The 27871-nt window shown below is 33.9% G+C and overlaps 1 protein-coding gene across 3 annotated transcripts; it reads right to left on the reverse strand.

Annotated features, from left to right (window-relative positions):
- On the reverse strand, nt 1–26284 carry NRPC2 (nuclear RNA polymerase C2). 3 transcript variants are annotated; one of them, XR_839397.1, is made up of 39 exons: nt 26102–26284; nt 25882–25981; nt 25631–25752; nt 25322–25414; nt 24134–24206; nt 23969–24059; nt 23823–23875; nt 21950–22014; nt 18837–18942; nt 18627–18737; nt 16999–17058; nt 15283–15320; nt 15042–15096; nt 14872–14970; nt 14225–14284; nt 14041–14133; nt 13737–13838; nt 13516–13626; nt 13271–13387; nt 12315–12431; nt 12139–12219; nt 10697–10801; nt 10540–10620; nt 10307–10438; nt 10170–10214; nt 9187–9264; nt 8978–9117; nt 8760–8841; nt 6660–6784; nt 6439–6574; nt 6208–6338; nt 3888–4013; nt 3746–3801; nt 2394–2464; nt 1832–1916; nt 1640–1743; nt 800–928; nt 104–710; nt 1–57 (listed from the first exon to the last, which is right to left on the reverse strand). XR_839397.1 is itself a non-coding variant. In XM_011004985.1 (38 exons), the coding sequence occupies exons 1-38, from the start codon at nt 26131–26133 to the stop codon at nt 660–662; spliced, it is 3453 nt and encodes a 1150-aa protein (XP_011003287.1). In that variant the 5' UTR covers nt 26134–26284; the 3' UTR covers nt 83–659. The 3 variants fall into 3 exon arrangements, 2 of the variants coding, with proteins under 2 accessions (XP_011003287.1, XP_011003286.1); XM_011004985.1 differs by lacking the exon at nt 1–57 and having other exon boundaries at nt 83–710; nt 15042–15092; nt 15282–15320; XM_011004984.1 differs by lacking the exon at nt 1–57 and having other exon boundaries at nt 83–710; nt 15042–15095; nt 15282–15320.
- Between the last annotated feature and the right edge of the window lie 1587 nt (nt 26285–27871).

The raw sequence follows: 27871 nt of genomic DNA on the forward strand, positions 1-27871 counted from the left end.
TGTATTTAACTTTTGTTCCTATAAAATTTGTTTTATTCACTTTCAAGTGTCTTGTGTATGCCTATTATAACTTCTTAAGGCGGAAAAAAAAAAGAGGATAGACATTCAACTCACAATGTTTACAATCTAGGATCCGTTTCTCGGCTTCTACATATTCCAGGCAGGCAGATCCCAAGATTCGCGAGTAGACTAATGGACTGATAAACCTTCAAATACCCATTTCATATATGGTATTATCACACACTAATGTTCGGGCACACCCCTTGTCTAGTATTTCAGACATCTCTTCTAAGGAGGCAATGGGGATTTGACTTTCCATGGGGTACGGTATTAGAAAAGGAAGTTTACCCACCCGGTATTTAACTGATTTAAGTGCGCTAGATATTCGGAGTGCCTGAGAATGCTTGAAGGAGAGCAACCCTTAGAGATGAACAGGTAGGTCATTTGCGTCATCCAGGGACTTGTGAAGAAAGCGTCCCACAGCTCCACTATCAGATGAAGCAAGGATGATGTGTGTGGACATGTTTGTCGTCAGACTTCTTGCATTGACAGACCTCGTGTCTAAACTACTTGGTAACAAATGCTGGACCTTGAAATTCATGAGCTTGATCCATCTCTTTAATTTCACATTCGTGGTAACTGTAAGATTAGCCATCAGATCATGCTTCAGCCAGTCTTAGGCGAGGAACAATATTCATTGATTGAAGTTCCTGAAATTGGACCATTCATTGGTAAAGGTTCGTCAAAAACACAAGCAGAAAGCTTTGAATGTATAAAAATGGATCAAAAGCACACTTACCTGAATCAAGAGCTTGCAAGCATACGGTAGTTTCATAGTAGAAACTTTATCCCCATTTTTACACGTGGTACACATCGCAGCTTTCAGCTTCTGATTGTAATAGCCTAATAAACCACAAGCTCTGCAAACCTGCATTACATGGAGATGCTATCAGCTGTTATGGAAATATAATAGACCACCTTTCTTATTTATTATACAGAAGATACAAATATCTAGTAGACTTATAATAAGCATAACTTAGTAACTCATCACGTTTGGGATCAATCACTTGCTAAGCTGGAAATTTCTGCTATCAAATAAATTTATAGTCTAATAAAGAAGAATGGTGGCTATTTATACCAAAAGCGTTCCCCGAAGCCACTTCCAGAAAATCTCATTTGTTCATAGGAAGAGCCCACAGAGAGATCCACACATCTAATTAATCAGATCATTTGGGAACTGATTCTGGGAACACACTTTCAGTAAAATTAGCATCACTCGTGCAGATCCTCAAATGTTGTTCAATCAAATTTGAAAGCTAAGGTCCAGAAGGCAATAGCCAGGGAAATTACCTATAGCTAGTGAAAGTGTCCAATGAGACAGTTATACAACTTGAGAGTTTCAAAAAACAAATAAATGCAGTTGGATCGATAAGCAATTGAGCAGGTAACTTCAACATGCAATGACGTGCCAAGTGATTGTTTTTTGAACAACTAAAGCAGCAACTCCTCTTCCGTCGTATAAAATGGATAGTTTCTCAATATGGATGCCAGAAAATACTTGTATGCACTTTGTTTCATTAAGTACTCCATGCTAAAATTCATTATGTGCATGTAGAGTACAAAAACAAATAAACGTTACCTGAGCTTCAAATTGATCACTGGAAACCATTAGGCGCTCATAAAGCAACATGCTAGTGCCATATGCAACCAAACAATCCTTTTCCATTTCTCCCACTCGAAGACCTGGGAAACAAACATTTATCTAAAGACGAAATCTTCTTATACATGAAACATAAATTGATAAAAGTATCTTGGCATTGGAAAAGAAAACCTCCATTTCGAGCTCTCCCATCAGTAGGCTGTCTGGTTAGCATGACACGTGGTCCACTACCTCGAGCATGCATTTTATCTAAGACCTAGTCACCACAAGATATACATTGGAAACTATATGAACAAGCGAGAATAATGCGCTAAGTGAATAAATAAGAGAAGCAGAAAATGAAATTTGACAGGGCTACATGTGATATGTGAAGGAAAAAAGTGTAGATGCCATGTTATAGACACTATCAGCAGATTCTGTGTTATAAGTACGGAAACAGTAATGAGAACTTGAATTCAAATGTTTTGCTTGAAAGAATGCCCCAAGCCCCGAATGCGCATAGAGGAGAGAACATTTGTTTAACAGAGTAAAATCAATAACTTGAATACACAGCAAACATTAAACCCATCATTATAAACATTCCATGTCTCTTCTGGCACCTTTATTTTAATTTGAAAGCTATAGATTTGAAGCGCCCAAGTACCAACCAGTAAATAAGTAAAATAACAACCATGAACAGCTATCCAAGTACAGATGAACAATGTCACACCAGAAAGAAAGCTTAAGATCTCACCATATGTTTTAACTTCTGGTAGTAAATTGGCCCCATGAAAATATACGCCTGCAGAGGACAACCTGTGATACCTGGGGAAATTTTGAGGTGTCAGGATGACCATGTTGGAGAATCCAAACCAAGAGCTTAGCTTGGTATATGGAAAGGGCAGTGAAGGAGATACCAAATTGGTTTTGTTTGTTAGATAAACGCTATACCAAACTTTATACTCTTCTTGAAGGATCTTGATAAGATATCTTAACCGACTTGACTTGAGTGGGAAGGTTTGTGAAATAAAACCAGGAGCATGCTTGGTGAAAGGTTTCCTTTAATTCAACTCCACAAGAATGGCACTCCTAGAGGAACCTCAAAAAATACAAGTCACTAAAAAATCAAGGCCATGCTTGTTTGTGATGAACGAAATCCTTCTGGAAAATGAATTACAAAAAAAGTATGTTTTTTTAACGTTTAGTTGAGTTGGAAAACATCTTCCAATGTTTTGGTGTGCATTGATAATAATTTTTTCCTATGATATCCTATGTTATGATATAATTTTTATTGTTTTAGATATGATTATTGTATAGTATAAAATGTTGTGTTTTATAATGTTATCCTCTAGAAATATTATATAAATTAAAACAATTTCTAATATTATGTGTTGATATATATAGTAATTTATCATTTATAATAATATTATATATTTTAAAGTATTATTACTAATATATTAGTGTTTATATATATATATGAGAATATGGAGTGGTGCCAAGTTCTTGGTTCCTTCATAGAAAGTGTTTTCAGATCTTTAGAAAATAAAAAAGAAAAAAGAAAGAAAGGAAATATTGATTGACATCTCCAGTTTTTCAGATATTTGAGAATCAAAGGGGAAATGATGCATTCTCCTCAAGTCATTATGGCACTACTGAAAGCAATGGCAGAGTAATATATTGGTTTAATTATGTGCAAGACTCTCCATTGACACAACAAGACAAAGAAACAAGATGGATCATGCTTAAGTGCACAGTTCAGTCTGATGACCCTCAAAATAGTCTATAATATTTAAAATTCAATAAACAAAAATACAAGAACTATGTCTTTAGGACATGTTGAAATTTTGGCATGCAGAAAGCCATGTCCATATCTGAAAATCAGAGCACTGTCACTTCTCCACTCAATCATGACTAGCATATCAAATTATCTTTTGGAACGAGGCATTGTCTCATTAATGCCAGTATTCATTCATAGGAATAATTTACATTTTGCAAAATAAAAATATCACATTCAGAATGCTTCAAGAAAATCAAAATGATTTATTCATAGAAGTGCATGTAAGTTCTATTTCATAAGTAACTTCTTAAGGGTAAACGCACAAAAACCTGAATAAATGAAGTCCTTGCCATTGTAGCTAAATCCATGCTTAACAAGTGTTTCACTGTCATGAAGCAGAACAAGGATTTACGAAAAATGAAGTTTGAGAAACATAGATCAAAAGCAAAGAACATAAGAGAGAGGAAGTGCCTTATAGCTTCAACCCTGTCTGCATGACCACTTGGTTCTCCAAATGCACTACCATAATGAAATCTACCGCATGAAACTCCAGCTTTACCCCCAAGAAGCTCTATCATCTTCCCAACAGTCATTCGACTATATCAAAAACAAGAACGCAATTACATTATTTGACTTGTGCAGATCTTGCACTCCTATCAATTGAAAGGATACAACACAACAACTTATAACTTGTGTGCATGTGAAATGAAATAGTCGTCAAAAATCATAAAAAAGAATCAAGCGATTGCAATGAGGTGAAGCACCACATTGAAGAAGCTAGTAAAGTGCCCATGTGACATATTGCATGAATAATATCATACAGTAGTTCCATCTTGTGTTGTGTTATTGCAATTGCAATCTGCCTATTATATATTGGTTTTTTCATTGCTCATCTGCATGGTTAAGAGTTGTTGCAAACACAGATTTGGTTTCATAGAATTAGAGCAAGTAAAACATACAATAAATGCAGTCACAGGTGTCAATCATTGAGAACATAGTCAATTGTCTCTAATGTGCAGACTTCAAAACATCACTAAAAACTGATAATACTTGTAACTTTAATAAATAAAGCTAAAATCTTTCCATTTAAAATAGAAGAATTACTCATCACATGGTCAAAATCCTTGAAAAGGGCATATGGTGGAAAGCATTACTAAAATCTGCATAAATATGAATAAGAAGTTGTCCCCACTCCCTCCCACTCTGCTTTGAGGAAATCTTTTGAAATGATCATAACTAGTCAAATATAATTTGGCAAGGTAATGGTGTTGGTGTCCTTCACGAACAAATCATAGATAACTCCTTTCACTATTGCTTCCAACTTCCTATATAAAAAAAATAAAATTCTATTGGTTCTTTTATTTGAAAAAACACCAATAACTTATTATTATTATGGGCAATAAGATCTTTTTTAACAAAAAAATTCGAATTATTTTATACATTCTTAATTACACTCCTAAGTATGAACTTATCAATGCATCCTTCAATCATTTACTAAAATAATAACTTTTTAAAATTTAAAACTTTTTTATCTGTATGGAATCTTCAACTCTCATTACAACTATAATTTTTAAGAAAATGTCGAGAAAAAAAATCATAGACACTCCACACAAGTGATGTGTGTTACAACTATAATTTTTAAGAAAATGTCAAGAGAAAAATAACAGACACTCCACACAAGTGATGTGTGTTGCTTCAGTCAGTTTACAAAATCCACTTCCATATGTGTTGAGGTCGTCATCCTCACATTTTCATACTCAGATAAACGGGTGCTTTTAACTTCGATTTTTCTGTGATGGTCCACATGATATAAGGGGATAATATGCATGTATAATAATCAAAGCTCTTATTATACTTGGAGAAAAAAAAAGACAGTTAAAATGCTTTGCAAACAACGTCTGTTGCCACTTTCAAGCATCAACTATGAAGCACAAAAAAGAAAAAGAAGAATGTTATTGCTTGTTAATTAGATCATCAATAACCGCATATACAACGTACCAAGGCTACAGCCTACAAGTATAAAGATAGACAATAAAGAAACAAAGAAACTTGCAATTTAGCATATGTAAAATTACTAGAAAAATAATCAAAGGAAAAAACATGGCACATTATTGATGCCTAAAGTACTTGAAAATTCTAAGCTATGATTGTGGACTAGTGATGGATAAATTGACAAATCCTTATACTTGAGAGTACTCTGAAATTACAAACATAAATATTTCAGAAAAATGCAGTCATTTGTCATCCAAAACTATGACAAAACTTATTGGTATTCTTCCTTTCGCTTTTGCTCATCAACTATTGTTCCATAAGATGGATAGATGATCGTGCAAAATATCAAAAAGGGCAGGAGACGAACACAAATTCAATACATTGTTGCCTATTGCCTAACGCATTAAGATCTTCACTGATATAAGGAAAAGGGCAGGAGACGAACACAAATTCAATACATTGTTGCCTATTGCCTAACGCATTAAGATCTTCACTGATATAAGGAAAAGGGCAGGAGACGAACACAAATTCAATACATTGTTGCCTATTGCCTAACGCATTAAGATCTTCACTGATATAAGGAAAAGGGCAGGAGAGGAACACAATTTTGATGAATTGTTGATGCATGAATGCAATAGCATTTTAGAGTTATCGGGGGTCACAGACCTACATATTTCGATATCCTATGGTACCGAATACATGTATGTAGCCACTATTCAGAGCCCAAAAGTGACTTTCTTCTCCTCTTTAGTTGGCACAAAGTGATAAGAAAAGCACACTAACTATTAGAGGAGGATACCTGGGAAAACCATGCGGGTTCATGATCAAATCAGGGCAAATACCACGTTCAGAAAATGGGAAATCTTCTTGTTGAATGATTGTTCCACAAACACCTTTTTGCCCATGTCTGCTACTAAATTTGTCACCAACCTGGATGGATAAGTAAAAACAAAATGACACTGCATCAATTCACCATAAGCCCAAGTTAAAGAAACATATTTCCCACATTTAGGCAGAAAAAGTTCTGTACCTCTGGTCTTCGAGTATGGCGGATTTTATATTTGATACATAGATTGTTGTTTTTATCAGAGCAAAGAGCAACTCTATCAACTACACATGACTCCCCTTCAGTACCTTTGAATATTTGAGCACAAGGACGATATTTTCTGGAAATTAAAATGCAGGTGAGGAATTATGATGCCAAAAAAGAAAAAAACTAATAAATTAAAATTGAGGGAGCAAATTACTGACACGTCTGCTAAAGCTGCTGCAGACTTTAAAGGCCCCCTTGTTTCAATAGGGGACTCCTTATTTATATAGATATCACCATGCCTAATAATTTCCCCAGGAGCAGCAAGTCCATCATCATCCAACACCTACACAAGTAACACCATGAGGGACAGCATAAAACACAAGACAAATTATCTCACTGTTATAGGGTTCATTGTGATTTATATTAGAAAAAATAATTAAAAATGATTTCCTGCATCTCACCAGTTTTATAATGCTTAAGATCCCTAATTAAAACACAATGCTTTCATTAATCTTCTCCCTAGTAGTAAGTCACTGGTATATTATGGATTGACAAACAAATGAAAGTCTTAACTTAATAACCCTAAAGTGTCTTGGTGTTCCAAATGTGACTAGACCAAGGAAAACAAGGTTTAGGAGAACTAACAAAAAGTGCCAAAGAAAGACTTGCAAGTGTTGGGTCCCTCTAGAGTCCATAAATGCTTTCATCAACACTTGGAGAGATAGATAATTGAGAATACGAACTCTAGTTTTTTTTCTCCTGCAATCTAATTAAATTCTAAAGACAACAAAAGGGAAAAGGCTTCAAGCAATGGAATATCTCCTCCCCGGAAGTTCTATAAAATGAAATTGGAATCACTACCATCTTTCCTTTAACCAGATAAGAAAAATTAACAACAACAATATATGAAATGAACTTCTTAGGATTGCACAAATGATATTGCAACCTTAACATCCCAGCCATTTTTGTCAAAAATCATACTTGCTCCAAATCAGTTTATACCAAATAGAACAAGGCTCTAAAGGAAACTGCCATAACTCGGTTAATGCTTTCAAACAACATGTCAAAAATCCTCAGCCTTCCTCTAACTAGGCTTACAGGCCTCCTCATTAACTAAACAACCCAACCCCTGTTCCCCCAATATCTTTTATCACATTCAGCAGCACTAATAGAAAAACAAAATACATACAAAAAGCAATAAAGGGGAAAAAACACCTTTCACCCACCAAGCCTCTCTAAAAAATTCTAAGAAAAAAATAACTTCAAAAGGTATCTCTACATAATGCAAAGGTAAATGATGCAGGACAAATTCTAAGTAGTAGTTCATGTTAGTGGAGCGTGCACTTACATAAACAATTAGGGTTTTTTCCTTTACTTGTTTATTTATGCATTATTTATTAGGGACATTTGGACAATGAATATTTAGTTATTTTTAAGGGCTGGTGATGCAGAAGCTGAAACAATTAAAACATGTACCTTTATATGATTTTTGAAGATGGGGGAAATCATAATGCTAAGGCAAACATACCCATTTGACTTGACCTCCTTACTCTGTGTGCATGTTGTTTGTAAGCCCACATTGAGATGAATGAATGGATGAGAATTTCACTATATGGTTTGAGATTGTAAGATCCAGTCTATCATAGGATCCATTGCGAAGAACCATGTGCATGGAGCTTAGGTTTCTAGTTTGTAGGTGTGATACATAGAAACATTACTAGTGTGACTAGTATTTTTTTTTATTCAGTTTAATTCAAAGTATAACATTTATATCCTTCATCCTTTAATCTAGTTTGATCACCTTACCCTTAAAGGTATCCCAACCCTCACCTATAACCTATTCCCCAATTCCCTAACCCACCAAATCTACAATGACCTAAAAACTATAGTATTTAGGTATCATAATTCAAAGATCCTGCATCAGCTATTTCTTTTAATTTAGGGTTTTGTTTAGTATTTAAGGGCTGCTACTGCTGTAAAAAGAAATGGAAAATTTGATATTTCATGAGTTGTAAAAAGAACCTCGTTTTCTTTTCTGGCAGTACAGTCCAGATAACCAGACTTGGTGAGTTTGCTAATTTTTCTTTTTCTTCCTACATCAGTAAACCCTAAGGACACACAGGAACCATCTACCTCTAAAACTATCAACACTGACAGAGCCTGATTCTAGACACAATTATCTTAATATTTCTTGTTCATCCAAGAGAAGGAAAATGAAATTCAGAAACCAACAAATGTTCAGCAAACTAAACTAGAAGAATAATAGAGATGGAAACACTAAACTGAAAAGGGAACAGGTTGGGGGGGTAGTTTCATACCCTCTCTCTTTCTTCATTTTTTCGTGGCCTTAAGATTCTGTCTGATGCACCATTCTCATACTTTTGATTAGTGCAAGTGTATCTGTCATAGAGCAATGACCAAAATAAGCAACCACTAACACTCTATCAAGGCAAGCAAAATCACATAGGGAATTACATTGAGAAAAGATGCAATTATAATAAAGTACGGAAAAATTAAGGATGTCAAAATTATGTACTTCTTCAAAACAATACATCGACCAAAACCACGATCTAGAGAGGCCTTGTTCATGACTATTGCATCCTCTATGTCATAGCCACTATAACTCATAACTGCAACTGTTGCATTCTGACCAGCCCCAAGCTTATCATATCCAACCTGGAAGCAAACTGATTAGTTCACAGCCAATGATCCTTGCCGCAGCATTTATAATAGGAGGACAATTACCAGTTCAATTGTTCTTGTTGTCAATAAAGGCCGTTGAGGATACACCAATAGGTAAAGTAACGAGTCCATACGGCCTAACTGCTATGACAGGAAGATCACTAGTCAAGAACAGAACATTTCTTATTATAGAAACCTACATAAATATCACCACAGCCATTCATCAAAAGTGAAAGTAACTAAACAGATGCAAGGAACCAACAAGCATTCTTAGACATTTGCTCATTGTTTAAACTTGGATGAAACAAATCAATAACAATACTCAATGGATATAGAAGTCACATAAACAACAGAACAAGAACAGAAGCACCAACTTCTGGAGATTTATTAAGAAAAAAGCTCGTGGAAAACACTTTGGCATTTTTTGAGAATGGAAAAGGGTAACTCAGCCCATCATTTTGGAAAAGAGATATCACTAGCCTATTGAGCTGGTTAAACAATAATTCAGCCACATTATGCGAACAACTTAAAAAGTATACCCATATTTTTCTTTCTTTTTTATTTTTTTGGGGGTTGAAATTTATTCATGTAAACTGCATGAAGCAATTTCTCTGGGACTAATTTATGGAAACAGAAACACCAAATTTGCATGCTTCAAAGTTGAAAATGTAGTTAGGCAGTTCAACAGTGACAACAATGATACTAATTAGCACATTTTCATAAAAAAATGCCTTCATCTGTGCAATGAAACATCTAGTATTTGATAATTCATTCATCTATGGATCCATAATGAAATTCTGTAAATTTTTCAATCAGTTGTGGTACTCATGGGAACATCACTCTAATGTGTTCCAACACAAATGGATTTTTATCCATATAGTGCTCAAAGGTAGATAAAGTTGGAAAAATTAAAAGGATCTTGTCCTTATTGACCATGTTGGTAGCAGTACCACACCACCAGCAACATGCTAAGGCACATGCAAGAACAGTTGCAGCCTGCATAAAATGTCATAATTCGACCAAATCGATGACATAAAAGAACTTGCCTGATTGTATGCAATGTTTCCCATAGCTTGCTTCCCCATAGCACACTGCCACATGATACAAGTAAGATGAACGGAGTGATTTTTAGAAATTGAAATGCACATGTATCACCTTTAATATTGAGAAAATGACAACAAACCTGATATGTATTTCTTGGTGACTGATTATGATGAGGATAAGGAATTAACCCAGCAACAACACCTAATATCGTGAAAGGCTCTATCTCAATATGGGTTGTCTCAGGAGTGGCCTCCCATTCATACAAAGCAATCTGTAAAAAAGATAATAATATTGGAAAGGTCCTTGTAAATAAAAAAAGAGAAAGATAATGAAAATATAGTAAAGTTTCTCAATAGTGATTTCTAGACCAACCAAAGCATTGTTCTCTTCATTGACATCAAGATACTCAATCAATCCCTCATGTAAGAAGTCATCAAAAGTGCGGGCTCCATCCTTGAAGAAAATGGAAATTAAATCAGGTTTAGAGTGCCATCCTTTCATTTGGTCCTAATAGAATAAATGAACTCACCATTAACTCTCTCATATGATGTTCTTTAATCCTTGATACACCTTTGTCTGCAATAACCAGCGGACGACAAACTCGACCTCCATCAGAAGCAATGTACACAGCACGCTAGCAGACATTTTTTGCTAAATATCAGTTATTTGCAGTCCACAATAAGATAGTCTATTCAATTGTACAACGCAGAATAGCAAAATGAATAGCTAAATAAATAAAAAGGATAGTCAAGTCAGTCATTTTTAGGATTACAAATGAATTTCCTACTTTCACAGCAAAACCTGAAGCTTTATTATGTGTCTTTCATATACGTGGACAAGATTACCTTAGAGGACCACAGATAACAAGATATTATACCATCCTAAAGAATCAGCAGAAAGCACTTTATATGCCAACCATTCTTACCAGTATTACAAGCTTTGTACTTTCATGCATTATGACATTTACACAAGTATTACAAACTGTGTACTCTCATCCATGTGGGTGACTAAAATGTGTATATTTTCAAAGGTACAGACCAAGGGTCTTAGCCCATTGGTGAGCACATCCTCTTTGAGGGTTGATCATGTGTTTGAGCCTCAGTGTCTCCTTGTCAGTGAGGGTATCTTCCATGTATTACAAGCCCCCAACATCTCCTCAGGACCCAAAACACAGAAAGGAACTTCACATTCTCATCCATTTTTCTTTTTTCTTTTGGTGCTTCACTCTCATTCATTATAAATGCCAGAGTGTATGCAAGTAAATGGAGGTATATTTAAAGCGCCATGAACAAGGTAGTGTGTGCAACCTCAAATCCTACAAAACAAGCTCTATGCATGAAAAAAGAAAGCTGAATTCTAAAAAAGAATAAAAAACCGACATGAAAAGCTTAGACATATAGACTTAGAGAAGGAGTAAACAGATAAGCATACAAACCCATTCGCCATTTCTTCTGGAAATAGTTAAGTTCATTCAATCTCATTGAATATTAAGTAGGAAAATACCCGTAAAAGCTCCAGAAGCATGACACCACAAGGAGAGGAAAAATACCCCATTCCACAACAATTATCTCAAAGTTTGCTGGTTCATAAATACTCTAGCATTTCTCTCCAACTAAGTGCACATCACAGGACTTCACTGATGGCACACAACCATAGAGTTACCAATTCTATCCTCTCCCACAAACCCACAGAAGCAATCGAAAAGAAGTCTGCCACACTCTTTGCAGAATTACCAAGAGTCTGAAATTATCTGTTATTTTTGCTTATCATAATAGAAACATGATTGTTGATGCAATTTGTTAATACTGTTCTACCTTCTGATTCAGATATATGATTTGGCCTATTTTGTAGTTAGTTTAAACCTAATCCTGTTCCATTTTAGAATCACTATCCAACAAGCATGTTTGATCATAGTTGACATACAAGAACACTGTCAGAGATTTTTCCAATTGATGTCACAGAAGAAATTACCTGCTTCTCATTCACAAAGACACTTACAAACTCGCCAATTTTGCCAGCTCTTCGCAACTTTCTCATGGCATTTGCAAATTGCTAAACAAGTGTTTTGAGAAACAGGAAGATAAAGTCAATGAATTGAATGAGAAGGTTTTGACATCAACATCTGCTCAATGCAAGAGAAATCTTACATGTGGCCTTCTGTGCTTCCCAAGAATAAGCCCATTAAATATAACCAGAAAAGAGTTTGGCGTGTGAAGCTCTTCTCCAGAGAGAAGTTCCAAGTCTTCTACACCCAAACATTTGCACTGCAGCAAAATTACAAAAGTCATGGTAAAATGCTCACAGGACCAAAAAGCATATGCATAAATGCTAGAAAATCATACGTACATGTAAATAATAGTAACTGACACCATAAGCTATATGCAGAATGTATAAACTAACTGGACATAGCTAAATGAGGCAGTTTTAGTGTCAAATATTTTTACACGGCCTTGTCTAAATATTGGGGCAGCAAAGGTAGGCCTAATTTTCCTTGACAAGCAATTAAACATCAAAGTCTAAAGCTCCAGCCAAAGCATCTCTTTTGATTGAGAGAACTTCAGGTAGGATTTTCCCCATTGACAATCTCATGAGAGAGCGAGAGAGAGAGGAAAAGAAAAATTCACAGAAGATGCTGAATTTATCAACCATGAACCACCTGCTAGCTCATGCACAGTGCAATAGAGCTAACAGATACTTGTTTCATGACAGACTAATCGACATAGAGTTGGCTCTAAGAAACAGAAAGTGGTTTTTTTTTTAGAGAAATATGGGTGTTTGCTTTCCACTGGCTGTTATTTGGGTTTTATAGAGGGGGATTCAAAAATAGAGTTTCAGAGAAGAATCTTAGCATACATCATTTAGGGATAATTGAGTTGAAATTATATTATTCAAATACATGGCAATCCTTTATTGACAAGGTTTGTTTTCAAAATTTTCTGGCCACTGGGAGGCAAGTTATTCATTGAGAGCCATAAATGCTGGTACTTCACTACATATAAACTTCCTAAGTAAAATTCATGGTAAGACTTCATATGATTTTAAACATGTAAAACATTGCGTCTGTGTTGCTCATGAACAAAGGGAAATTTAACCAAGGACAAACCAGAGAGATTAATGGGCTCTCTTCTTCATCAGTTGTAACATGAGTCATTAAGGCCAAGTTCTTCACAAGTCCACAAGCTTCTCCTTCTGGAGTATCACAAGGGCAAAGCATACCCCACTAGGGAAAAAAACTTGGAATCAGTAAATGAAAAAGAAAAACCATCAGCAATCGACTGAATATTACCCAAAGAAACACATGACAATTTTGCAAGATTTCTTAGGGCAGTGTGGAGACATTAATATTACCTGACTAGGTTGCAATGCCCTGGGTCCACTTACTTTCCTGGACTTCTCAAATTGTGGTGAAATTCTGGTCATGTGGCCCAATGATGCCATATAGGATAACCTGACTAATACCTTTTAGCAGAGAAGGATTCTCTGTCAGCTTATTGTGATACCAATAAGAAACATAGAAATATGTGCAAAAGGAATGATAAAGCGGAATGTGGGGATGCTCAGTACAGAACCTGTGTCACGCCTTTCCTGTTCATCCTAAACCGTTTGACATCCCAGTTTCCAGTAGAGAGTGCTCTTTCAAGCCCGTTGGTAATACTATCTCTAACTATATACTATAACAGGAAATTAAAAAAAAAAAGGTGAAACTTACTCCAAAAACAACTTAACACAATCAGTGTTAAATGAAACAGCAGGCACCAGATTACAACCAGGAAAAAGAGGCTAAATTATTTCTTTGATTTGATTTTTATAATCAAGATATGAAAATCCATTATATCAAGTCACAAATAGAGTTGATTTTGCAGCTATACTTACTTGAGAAAAGTCAAACCGGCTAGATCGGTTTTGTTTTACTAGCAGAGCGTCTGCTATTTTCTGGACCTCAGTAATCATAGTCTTAAACAAATCCTACAAAGAAAATTAAGAGAGGAGGGGGCAACTTGAGAGCCAATTATAGTACCCATAGCAGTTCACCAAGTATGACCTGGATCCACATTACCTCAAAAAGCAGAGAGATCAATTGGCCTGATAACTCCAATCGCTTGTTACCCACATAATCCTACGCACAGAAAAAAAAAATTGTTAGTCATCTACCATCACCCATCCATCCATGGACTCGGAAAGATATGCTTTAACACACTCAATCTAGAACATTTACATCAATTACATGGCAGACCAATCAGCCTGTTTCAATAGACAAAGTCACACAACAGTTTGTAAAGCAAAGCATAGAGGAAAAGGGCAATCATGGCATCAAAAGTATCGAAGCAATTGATCTAAAGTAGTTGATTTTTAAAAGCAAACATCCTTATGCAAATTTCATGATGGGCAGGTCGTTAGTCCATGGGCAGGTGGCCTGTCCAATGCCTGAATTATTTTCTAAATAGATGTTTGGATATGGCTGGTTGATTAGCCAACAAAACCAATCTCTAAGACTTGTCATGGAATATTTTTGAACAAGATTGAAAGCTACATGTTCAAAGGTGTAAAATATTCACACCTCAAGATAAGCATGGTTTCTTATTGTTGTTTGAATGGCTTCCAAACAACCATCAGAATTCATCTCCAAAACTTGCATTTATATTGTTTATCTAAGTATAAGATATAAAACAAAGTGTTCATGGCTCACATCCAAAAATCCATTACCTTGTCATCCATTGCATCCTTGTTTAATAAAGCCTCCATCATCCTTCTCAACATTACCGCTACATATATACATTTTGGGCGGAAATTATTCTTGCGCACCTATAATGCACAAAAGAAGGTTAACAATCAAATAAAAAAATTCTGCAAATTTTAAAAATGAGACATCCTACCGGAACATTAGCAATAAATACATCTCGAAGAATGGCCAAAGCTCTATTTTCCTGCGGAAAACACCAAACCATTCCAAAATCAAATAGAAGTGCCAACAACAGAAAAATAACAATAGTTCATGTCTATAAATGTTTAGATAGACAAGGATGCAGCATATATATTATTACAGATGAAGAAGTAGCATTTATAATATTTAATCCACACACATGCATTACAAAGAGAGAAGGGGGACAGGCTACCTTTTCAGTTGATGAACTAGAGTATGTAGACCTCTTCACCTGCAAGAGCAAGCAACTGCTATGAAAAATAGGCCAAAAAGACAATCATGATGTTGACAATAACAATCACATGAAGTTAGCCTATATGGGTTTATGAAGTCAAGAAAGGTACACAAACCATCAAACAGAAACCTATAACATTAAAAGATAGCTTCCTTGTAAAGCAAAAAAGATTGTTGCAATGACTCGCAATAAAGAAGCAAGATGCAGCTTGGAAGAGGTTATGAGCACCTAAAGGAATTCAACCCAACCATGCCTGAACAGTTATTTATGCTTGGTAACACTAGATGGTTGTTTCACAGGTATGGACTCCATTGTCGATGTGGATCCATGATTTTCTATGTAGGATCTTAATTGTTAGCGACTTGTTTTCTTTATAAAATTTGTCATCTAAGCATACATCTTGGAAGAAGAGAAGGGGGTGAGTATGTTCTGCATTTTCAAGACATAAAAAACAGCTGAAAAAAATTGCAATTTAGAAAAGAAAAGGTATTGGGTAGGTACCGAATTTATAGGCAACCATATCTATTCAGGGCACCAATCATATGGTGGGGAATTTAACACCAGGAATCAAGATTATGTTCCATAGAAGAGCATTATGGGTCAGGTGCTACCATTAGTGTTCGAGAAAGAAGAGGCAAACCAAGTCAAGAAGTGCATAATGAGAGTAATTAACAATAACAGTACAAATATAGGAACAAGAACAGCCACTGATCAGTAAATTGTCAAAAGAAAGCTCAGAGATGGTAAAGAAGTGATGAGCACAATGTCTTCAAAAGGGAGATTGGAACCAAGTATGCAACATTTTTCTAATTCATGCCAATGGTTAAACAAAATATAAACAATGCAAATGCATGGATTGAAGTTCTAATCACTTTGAAAGTGAGGGAAAAAGGGAACAAGTTCAAGCTTCTTCAATATTAAGTGAGAAACAAAGATTGATTTTAGAGTTCATGCTACTTTGACATTCCAACCTTGGGATTAAGGGGTTTTTTTTTTTTTTTTTTTTGCTGAACCCACGACTTCTAGAATTATATTTTGATTATCCAGAGTTTTATTATTCCCTTGAAGCAGATGGAGTAGATGTATCAAGAATTTGTTAGCATCTTATTGAATTGGATTTTTATTTGGGGATGTCTATTTATATTTTGGTTGTTTTATGGTTTTTTTATGCCTAAACAACAGTACCTATTGAATGTTTTGATGGAGCCTATTTACATGATTGACACTTGATTATTGACAATTGAGTTTTATCCCTTTCTTGTTCTTCTCTTTCAAAAATTTGTAGGGATTTTAACATAATTTCAGCATATAAAACTTCAACCTGTGGATTTACCAATGACCAAAGCAAACAAATTGAAGTATTAGGACAGAGAAAGCATGGAGGGAGACCAATTGCAGGTTGATGCTCCAGGAGACAATAATCTTGTATGCTATAACTCAAAGTGATGTAGGCAGATCATTGTACTTATTCCAACCAATTTAGGCTTGAGGCTGAGTTGGTTATATGCTCACTTCAAGCATTACCATATTCAATTATGGAATTAAGTGGCAGCATCAATAGGTGTTCAACATACAAGTTAGAGACACCCAGATCACTTCAAGAATCAATAAATTTAATAAAGGAATAAATGATAGCGTTATGAATGTTCTTGCAACATGCAAGTAAGAGACATACCATTGCTTCAAGATATTCCAAGGCTTGTTCCCGTGTGTAAACACCATGACTTGCACATTCCTAGAAATAAAATGAACAATAGAAATGAGCATACAACCAAAAGGTATGAGGAAAAATGAAAAAAGAAAATAAAGAAAGATTAAAAGAAAAGGAAGGGAAGGGAAGGGAAAGGGAAGGTTTGGGAAAGGAAGAGCTGCAGCAGTCCAATTGTATACTTGAGACAAGAACAATAAAATTATGATAAAAATTTATCAACAATTTATGGGATATGTTAAAAATAAAACCTACCACTACTAAAAACATTAAAGCCATATGTTTGACATTCTTTCTCATCCAATACATTTGTATCATTACAAGGAAGAAAATATGCCACTATAATAATCATGCAGGACAAACTACATTCTCACTAGCTTAATCGAAACCCATTTGACTTTTTATCTGCAGTTGCCACATCAGTCTCCCCTCAGGCAGGTTTGTGGGATATGAAACACAAACTCTTGCCAATTTTCTCTTCCAGCAGCAAGTTTAATAAATGGGAAAATAGAATGAGAGAAGAGGGAAGTTTAGAATAAAAGAAATGCCACCAGAAGCAAAGTTGGTAAAGATAAGAACCAACAGGGAAAGTGTTTTCTACACCCTTCAAGCCATCCAGTTAACTTAGAGATCTAGAACAGGCAAGGATATAAAAATTTTACATTGACCTGACAAGAGGGAAACATCTATTTTTAAGAGAGCACTAAAAGTATGCCTGCATTTCAGATCATTAAGAAAAGTCAAACACAAATCAGATACCAAGCACCCACTTACAGAAGCAAACAACTGATGAAAGAGAGAGAACAGCAAAATAAGAGATGATCAATCCCTGGATATTGCAATTCATGTTAAATTCACCCATAATGTGTTTGCAAGGGCTCTGCATTTCCTTATCAAGGATAATCAAGTCAAACAGCAAGGACAACAAGAAAAATGAGGTTTTGATACATGTGGAAATGCTGATTTCCTAGGTGACATGAGAGTTTTTACATTATTGCAATTATAATGTGACATAGCATGGCTCAACAGCGGTATCCGGTGGTTGACACAATTTGGAAAACAAGAAAGCGCAAGCAATCTTATTGCAATTATAACTGAATCATATTTAACTTCAAGCTTTAAGTGTGAAAGCAGAAACTAAGTTAATGCCACAAAAATTATATAGCTTGAAAACCTGCTGCATACTAGTACAAAATCATAAAAATCTCTAACAAATCAGGGGAAAAATAAAAAATCCGATCCCATAAAACATCTATGAGAAACTAATTTAAAATCTTAAACCATCTTGAAAAAAACCAAAAATGTTGTGTCAATGTTAATCTCAATAAAATTTCCAATTGACACAAGGATAGAATTGCAAAACGCAATGCAGATTTTCCTATTCCTGTATTTTAAAGGCCATTATCAACTTAGCACAAACTTCAAATATATTCAATAGAAGTTCAAATTTAGATTATGAAAAAGCAATCCTAGATACCTGGGATATAATGAATGTTCAATGGCAAAAGGCCAATTCATTATGAACGAATCCAAAAGTAAAATTATCTTGAAAGTTAGTTGACATTTTCTACTAAGAATTACATGATGTAGATTACCTCAATAGAGGGCAAAAGCAACGCGCTATATCGAGGATCTCTTCCTACCATCTGTACCACCTCTTGGTCGCTCTCCATCCCCATAGCCTTCATTACCACCATTATAGGAATCTAAGAAACATTTTGAAAAACATTACGGCCCAATCATAAAACAACTTGAAAACAGAAAATGAAAGGCTGGATCCGAACAGAAATCATTCTGATAAAGACCTTTTTTGCAAACTGGTTGAGACATAAATACATCTTCTCTTTTTCCATCAGAATGACTGTTTTGCTTTTTGTCGCCTCAGTGCTACTTGTAACAGATGCATTTATGCTGAAAACAGGAGGGGGGGGGGGGGGGACAAGAAACTGTAAGCCAACACCAAGAAGTGAAAACATTAAAAGCAACAGATATCAACTAAACAAGGATTCATCATCAAAACAGTTGGCAATATCACCAAAGCTGCCCTCACAGGATAAGCTCATCCAGGTTACAAAAAAATAAAATGGGAATGCTTGAATGGCATAGAATTAGTAGAGCATTAGCAACAGCAATGGATTTGATTGGAAAGTCCCATGACAGAACATTAGCTCTATCCAGCATGAATTGTTGGCGAATTGTGGAATTCATGAAAATTATTGAATGCATGCTAGAAGGAATTCTAAGGTGTCATCGAAGACCAATCTCAACATTCTAAAAGAGTCCTACTCCAAAATCAAAATATTGTATCAAGATCATATTTTTCTTTCCTCGAAATATAACTATATTTTTAATGTGTTTATGAATAACTCCATAATTTATGATAGACCTTTTGAATGCTTTAGAATTTCTAATAGTCACCTGTAAATGTATTGTGAATAATGTTCACACCTTTATAGTGAGATATTATTTGACACAAAACCATCAAAGTGTGCCATATGAGAATTAGAATCCAATGCTAGTAATCAAGCTTCTTCTGATTTTAGAAACATTAGACCAAGATAGATAAACTATATGGGCTTTCCCAATTGTTTGGATTCTTTATTAGTTGCGGTTGGTGGATAGTTTGTAAATCAAAGATAACAAGATTGAAATGGCAATATATGCACTGGTGTTGACTAGTGTTGTCAAGAGACACTGAGGCACTTGCCTAGGCTCTCCAAGCGAGGTGAGGCCCCAACACCTTTATTAGCCTCAGACATTGGATTTCAATGAAGCACCTTGCAAGTGGGTGCAAGGGGTTAAGGCTAGCATTTGCTTGCAGTTCTTCATTTTATGCTGGATTTTTCTTTCTTTTTTCTAATCAATTTATGTTTTGACCTATTTGTCTTTTTTTAATTGGTATTTAATTTTTCTTTTTAATCTATTTGGCTACTTACTACTTTAAATTATCTTACTTTGTTTTAAGGATGAAAAATATAACTTTATATGACTATTTTATGGTATTTTATATTTTCTTTTGATTTTCTAATGATCTAATCTTAACTAGGAAGATGAATATTTTAGATTTATATAATATAATTTAATATTACTTTTTTGTAATACATAGCATATTGCCTTAGTTCATTCAGGCATGCGCCTTGGGCATTTTACAAGCTTGGAGCCTTTTAGCACCTCTCTCCTTTGACAACACTAATATGCATAAAGATTCTATAGTTACTTGTAAAAGAATTAGGGAGAGAGGATATTCTTCTATAGTGGTCTATGTTTGTGTACCATCTTTCTAGTCTTTATCACACTACAAGTTATCCAAAAAGGACTTCGTAGATTTTCTTATGATGACCTGGTCAAGGTAGTACGAGTTTCTATAGTTTAAAAGGGAATAACATTTCCTGAGTTCTTCATTTAGGAACTTAACATGAGAAACAAAATTTCTTTAGTTAAGATAAATCCTTACTCTTGTTTGTCCACTTCTGAGTCCTTCAAAAAAAAAAACATATAAAATGCAAATGATCTAAATGGCAGTAAACATTTTACCCAATACTTCGCAGCTACAAATAATTTTGCATATCTTTAAAAGCATTATTTTCTAATTTATCTAATTTTAGCACATTTGGAAGGAACGGTATCTATCAATCACCATCTAAACCAAAGATTTTTCATGGCCAATAACCCCAAGAAGATAAATACAAATGATATATCATATATGAGAAGATCAACAATGTCTCTTAATGTGTGCATGATGCGTCTAAAATTTGGGAGAGCCAAATACTTTTTCTTTTGGCTCCTTGCAACATTTTACTACTTGAAATGTAGAATGTCTTTTTGGCACTTTTGTGATCAATGTATAAGCCCACGGCATTTGTGAGGTCCATCCAACTCATTAAATGGATTTAAGAGGTAGATAGATAGCAAGATTGTTTACAGATTTCCTATGCTTGTGGTGATTTGGTGTGTTCTTATGGATTGGAATGCTATGACTTTTTTATCAGCCAAAATTCTTCTAAGAAATTTTCAGAAGGCAAACCAATCTTTTAGATTTCTCTAAAATGCTCTACCCACTATACTTTTAGGGGAGTTTCATCATCGGACAACTAAAGATTTTGGTGATTTTGGTAATTATAGGAATAAACCATCCCACAAATATCTTTAGTATCCAAGTTGTGTCTTTTTATTTTCTTGATTAAGTATTCTTAATTTAAAAAAAAAAAGGCATTTCACCAAATCTATGCTCAAAGATAGAAGGTTGAAGAGAAAAAGATTCATACAGTACACATAAAAGAATAAAAGCTTTACAAGTTGATTGTAACTATATAAGTTGAGGAATTTCACAACATTTAGGAATGTCCATTTCGTAATGTTTTTCATTAACAATAACATTCTACTGTTAAGATGATTATATTTTCATTGTTGGGACTTCTCTATCCTATTTTACCATGATATCAAGACTTCTTGGTGCCTTTACAGAGAATCTACATAAATGTGTTTGTGTCATATTAGATAAATGAGTATGATCCCATTCTACAACAAAGACTGTTGAATCTATAGAAATTGAAAATCATCCATTACATTTAGGCATCACTTAAAGTGATCTCCAGTTGCCTCTATCTAATTTAGAGAGAAACATGAAAGGGAGAAGAGAAAGAAAGGAAGTGTCAAAATAACCAGTCAAAAGGAAGAGGAAATGCCATCCCATTCTTCAACAAAGACATAGTTGAATCTAACAAATTGAAAATCATATACTGCAGTTCAGTATCACTTCTAATGTGATCTTTGGTTAGCTCCCTAAGTGTTAGAGAAGAAGAATGCAATACTTCTAATGTAATCTCTGGTTAGCTCCCTAAATGTTAGAGAAGAAGAATGCAAGGGGATGAGAGACAGAAAGAGAGGTAAAGATAAGAACAAAGATATAAGAACTCACTTCCCTTTCTTGTCATTATCAATAATGATTCTGTTCTTTGAAAGTTGCTCTTGTATTAAAATCACCTAAAAGAGATTAATTGCATCAAAGCTATCAAAAAAAAAAAAAAACAAAGGAAGGAAGTTCACATGAGCTCTTGAAAATAAATAGCATAAACAAGACGACCTCACACTAAATAAATTAAATTTGAGAATCTCAAACGTTGATATGAAATGAAAAGCTGAAGAAGAAGGAAATTTTGAACTCATTTGAACAGCTTATTTTGCAATTCATGAGTCATATAATTTCCTGACAATGATAAAATAGTATTTTGTTCATCACCAGACCTCCACAAAGATAAACTTTTTAGAATATTTGCACGGTACTTGATTCACCAAAAACCACTAATGCAATTGATTCAAGAGTTATTCGAATGATTACTATACTATGACTCAATTCAACTAAATCTCACTCCCAAACTATGGTGCTCCTCCATTCAATTTTACTATTAGACAAACTTTCTCAAATTGTATTTAAAAGCTAAATGTTCTCTGAGAGTTCAACCCACAACATTTTTGGTCAAATTGTCCACTTCTCTCCCCTAAACTTTTAGAACATCCAATAGCACTTCACTTGGGAGCAATAAATAGCTAAAAATACATAAACATGATTGTTTTCCTTTTATTCTTTGACAGAATATAATCATTATATAAAAGAAAACAACCAAGTTCATCTTTCTTTTCAAAAATACAGGATGTAAAGACTTATGAAGACCAAATCTCCTTTATTATTACTTATTTTTATTTGTAAGAACTTACAGGTTTGTATTGGCAATTATACTTCAAGAATAAAAATTAAGGACATGTTTGCTTGTAAATTTACAATTTTCAAAAACAAGAATCTAGGAGTGAAGAAAACATTTTTAATTAAAACAAAAATTGTTTTATGGGTGAATTATGATTTAGTCCCTCTAAATTTGCAATCTTCCAGTTCGAATTTTTTTTTTTTAGTTTTCCAACGTTAACCCTGTTGTTTTAAAAAATTCCAATCTAACCACTAGCTATCAAATACCGAGCAATGTCCACTTTCCCCACTTCTTTTTTTTCACTTTTTCATGTCTCTCTCATCATTTCCTACCAAATCCCTATATGTGTGATGATGTCTGCCAGTACTTAAAACTTGAAAAGATTCAAAAGGTTGGTCCAGAAATGGTTACATTATCTATTTAATAGGTAGGGTCCCCAATCAACTTTCTGAAACCTAAGAGTTTGACATTGGGAACTTTTAGGAACATTAATAAATCAAAAATAGTGAAAATATAATTTACCCTTTCTTTTCTAGAAACCAGACTTTCTATTTTCTTCTTTTAGCAGAAAGCTTATCCATCTAAAAAAAAACAAAAGCAACTTCACATATTTCTCACTTTGGAAAATGACGACCAAGTTTGCTTCACTTACTTTTTTTTTTCTATGTTCTTTTGCTAAAATATGATGAATGCGACCTTGTTTCCTATAGAAAAAAAAATGTATGATAGAAATGAAAAAAATAAAATCAAAGTAAATCCACCATCAATAATTTAGAAGTTATCCATAATTGATAATGATATAGAAATGCCAACTAAATAAATTTCCCTTTAGAAAAAACTACCTATAGATATAGCTACTTCAAGATCAGGCATCATAACATTTATAAAAATTCAGTCTTTATGACACTAAGGCTCATGTTAACCCCTAACTTTATGCAATATGTAAATATAAGACCTAGCATCATTAAGGCACATAGTTCAAATCAATGCAAAAAATGTCAAACAAGCATAAACTTTATTTTGACAAACTAAATATATTATTTCTTCCTGATGTCAAAAGGCATTAGTAAACAATGAGCAGAATATCACCTTCTCAGTTCCTTTGACAACAAAATATCCTCCAGGGTCAAGGGGGCACTCACCTAAATTCAAAGGAAAAATGAAAGAATATGAAAGGAAGAAGCGAGAGGAAATAAGTGGCAGCAAAAGCATTGTTTGAGTTTATGCATGCATACCAAGTCTTGCAAGTTCAGCTTCATTTTTTCCAGACAACACACAGCAACAACTTCGTAACATTATGGGCATTCTTCCAATGACAACATCATTCTGCAAGAACTACTTTGTTTAAAATCCAAATCACACGTCCTCAATCATTAGTTATCAAAGTACAATTTGACCACCTTTATCATCTTCTCCTTCCGACCATGGCTTCCTGAAATATACTCTATATTAACCCATATCGGTGCAGCATACCTGAAACTCACAAATTCAAAAACTCATACAACTTAGAAGAAAAATAATTCAAGTGCATAATGATTGCAAATTGCAAGTTTAGAGTTCCATCAGGGATGGCCAAACAGTTTAATGCGCTAATTATCAACAAATTTTAATCAAGGAAAACAGAAGAAACAAATTTGGGTTTTTTCCTTCTTGCAACACCAACATGCCGAAACCAGAGTTTCCTGCTTCTGACAACAAAATATATCCCCATTCATCACACCAGAGCTAGAAAATCATCATTGTACCACTCTATAATAATACAAAAGAGAAAACAGAAAATTGATGAATGTCTGATGTGGAGAGTGATGAAATCATATTCAAGTATTGCTAATATGGACTCAAATGGATTAATGAAAGTCTCTTCAGTTCCCGAATTGAGAAGGGCATCATCAAGTGCAGGTTAGGATCATGAGGGAGCAGAAGCGTAACAACTGGTAAGCATATTTAGTCAATAGAATTGGCAGATAGGGGCTTGGGCTAAAGCTAGAGAGAGTGAAGCTTTGGACAAGTAACCATTTGCACTCTCCTTGAAATAATGTCACTCCCCATTTTGATTTTGAATCAGAAAGGGAAGGATAAGTGCATAGTTTACACAGGTTCAGTATTACCAGGGGCAGGCCATGGCACCCTCAAAATTTGGCAAAGTTAATCCCATTGAATTTAATGCTTATTTCTAAAAAATATGCAATTTGGGAACCCTCCTCCTTCCAAAAAAAAGGGTACTATTCTATAACCATTATTTGTTTATTTTATTTGCAAATGTATCATAGTATATTAGTTTTTGGCACCCTGATACCTAAAACCCTAGTTCTACTCCTGCAGATGGCCATTGCAAGCTTTATTTATTTATTTTTAGCCATCTTTACTTTTAACACTTTGTGACATTTCTAGGATTTTCTAAATCAGTACACAAATGCAATGGAAGGCCTTCTGTTTTAATCTTCATACTTTAAGTTCTTTCATACAGCTTGTCTAGCTTTATTCACTTTTACAAAGTTTTTCTCTTACCTAAAAATGAGGAACATAAGAAAAAACCCAGGAGAAAAAAAATCAATTAAGAAAGTAAAAGAACATGAATGGCTACATACGTCGTGTCAGATAAGCGACACATATGAGGAGTAATTTGTTCACTAATAGCATCGACCACCATAGAAGGCTTTCCAATCTTAACATCTGTAAACCTACAAGATTTAAGACCAAAAAAAAATAAAAAAAGGTACCACAATTAATAGAATCCAATCTCACAAAATATTAAAAAAAAAGAAACCCAGATGAACTTTTTTTTCCCTATTTCTAAATGCTGCTTCATTTCTCAAAATGAACAGACTTTACCAGCTTGTGCACCCGTGCACCCAAAGAAAGCAACCAAAACATAAAATGGATAAATGAAAGATTACCTCAGATAAAGACTAGGATCAACTGTGGACACAATCCGATCATTGGCACGCACAATCTTCTTGATTCCAATATTTATAAAATAATTAAACGAATCTAAGTGCTGCTTCACTAACCCTCTCACCTATCAAAAACCATTAAAATTTTCTTTAAGAAAAAAACCCTCTAGCAGTAACACACTGTACATTCACATAAAAAATATATAAGAAAAAAAAAATTACGTTCATATTTAAATAACAGAAAGTTGGGTTACCTTTAAAAATTCAGGGAGAAGCTGGAATTTGTCGACGGCAGATTTTACTGGTGCAGCGGCATGCTTTTGCTTGTCAATTAAATGGTCAACAACGTTCTCCCTTTTAAACAGAAATAAAAAAAATTGCAAATTTTTTAAGAAAAAATCAGTAACCAAAATCAGTTTTTTTTAAGACAAAACAAAATAAAAGCGCCATTACGAAACAGAGAGAATGACTTACTCAGACAGAGAATCGGCTTGCACGACAACCATTAGTGGAGGTTTTTATGAGAGGTTTTGGTCTGAGTAGATCGGCTTGATGACGATGATGATGATCCCTGATAGACTCTCCCGGTGGTGAAGAAGGGTTTATGCTTTAATTCGTCTTAAACCCTGAATTTTGTACACCAGCGGATTGCGTCTGGGTTGGGAATTAGCTTGGGTTTACTTTCTTTCCAAGAGGGTTCGGGGTCGGGTCTAGTTAATCCCCATTGGGCCGCAAATCAGCCACCTGAAGATTTTAGCGTGAATTAGGCCCATGTGCTATTTCTGTGTTTTTCCTAAATCAAAAAATAAACTTGGGTAAACTATTATTAAGAAAACAAAATCATGAGAACATTTAAAATTTATTATGAATTCATATAATAAAATTATTATTTTTCTCTTCATAGGAAAATTCATGTAACTTGCTTCCCAAGGCAAAATTATTTTTTAACAAGGATTATTTGTTATTACTAAATTAAATTAAATTAAATGAAGGTAGAATAATTTTTTAATTTTTCTATCTAGCTAAGAGTTTTTCAATCCATTTGTTGTGGTTTTTTTTTTTAATATCATTTAGGGTTAGGAGCACCTAGGTATTTGTATAAATAAATAAAAATTTATCAATTAAATTTTACCATATGTCATTTTTATTTTATTTTTACATGAAAGGATAAAATTAAATTAAAATGAATGACATGAGAAATAAATAGACTTTCATATATTTCTTGGCCAATAAAAAGTTGACACATGAGATGAGATATTTAAGATATTTTATTATAAATATAAAGTTTTATAAATAAAAATCAACTAATAAAATAATATTATGTGACATTGAAAAATGATCCAAGAGCTCTTATAAATATTTATAAATAGAGGGTTTTATCCTAGACAATAAAGGAAGAAGAATTTTTGGAGATACAGAATTTTCTTCAAGACAAGTATTTTAAAAAAGAAACTCTCTTAAAAGCTCTCAAATCTTCTTCATCTATGCTTAAAGTCTATAAAGAATGAAACTACATTGGATCAAGCCTAAATATCTCATAAAAGTTCTTTAACAATACTTTGAAGACAAATCAAATATATTCTTCAAAGTATCAAATCTCACTTCATAACACACACCTGAATTCATGTTCTCATAAAACACAAATCTTGTCTTGATTTCATAAAAGTAAATTAAGTCACCATATATCAAATTCAAAAAAAAAATTAGGTGATTTTAGATAAAGATTGTACCCAGTCATATATTTAATGAAATCATATTTTTATACATATATGCTTGTTTAATTTTATATGCTCAAAATTGTGTCAATAGAGATTAAGCCTTGTCTTGTATTTGTATTTCCAAAAGTTTTCATCAAAACATTTATCCAAGAACAACATGTAATTATGTATTATGAGCTTTCCTGTTATTAGAGGGATTATATGTATTATGAGTTTTCCTGTTATTAGAGGGACCTCTAAGTGCTTGACGGGTAATTTTCCCATTTTAAACCTAGAATTATATGAAATTGTACCACTTCTTTTATTGTTAGAGCTTATTTGACATTATGCTAGTAGTTCCTTTTTAAAGTGTTTTTCAATTGAAAATATATTGAAATAATATTTGTATTTTTTAAATTTTATTTTTGACATCAATAGATCAAAATAATCTAAAAATATAAAAAAAATAATGAAAACAAAAAAATATATAATTTTTTACAAAAACGCTTTCCAACTATAAAAACAAAGTCTTATACAAAAAAAAATT

Source organism: Populus euphratica, unplaced genomic scaffold, assembly GCF_000495115.2.
Source record: "Populus euphratica unplaced genomic scaffold, PopEup_1.0 scaffold239.1, whole genome shotgun sequence".
Lineage (NCBI taxonomy): Eukaryota > Viridiplantae > Streptophyta > Magnoliopsida > Malpighiales > Salicaceae > Populus > Populus euphratica.

Bases quoted from the DNA above. Each gene is read 5' to 3' on its own strand.
- NRPC2 (XM_011004984.1), bottom strand. From the start codon at position 26,133: ATGGTTGTCGTGCAAGCCGATTCTCTGTCTGA. The intron at 15,096-15,281 runs GTAGCCTGTCCC...TGGTGTTTTCCG, and splicing joins CTAGTTCATCAACTGAAAAG to CAGGAAAATAGAGCTTTGGC. The intron at 6,339-6,438 runs GTACAGAACTTT...TTATCCATCCAG, and splicing joins GCCATACTCGAAGACCAGAG to GTTGGTGACAAATTTAGTAG.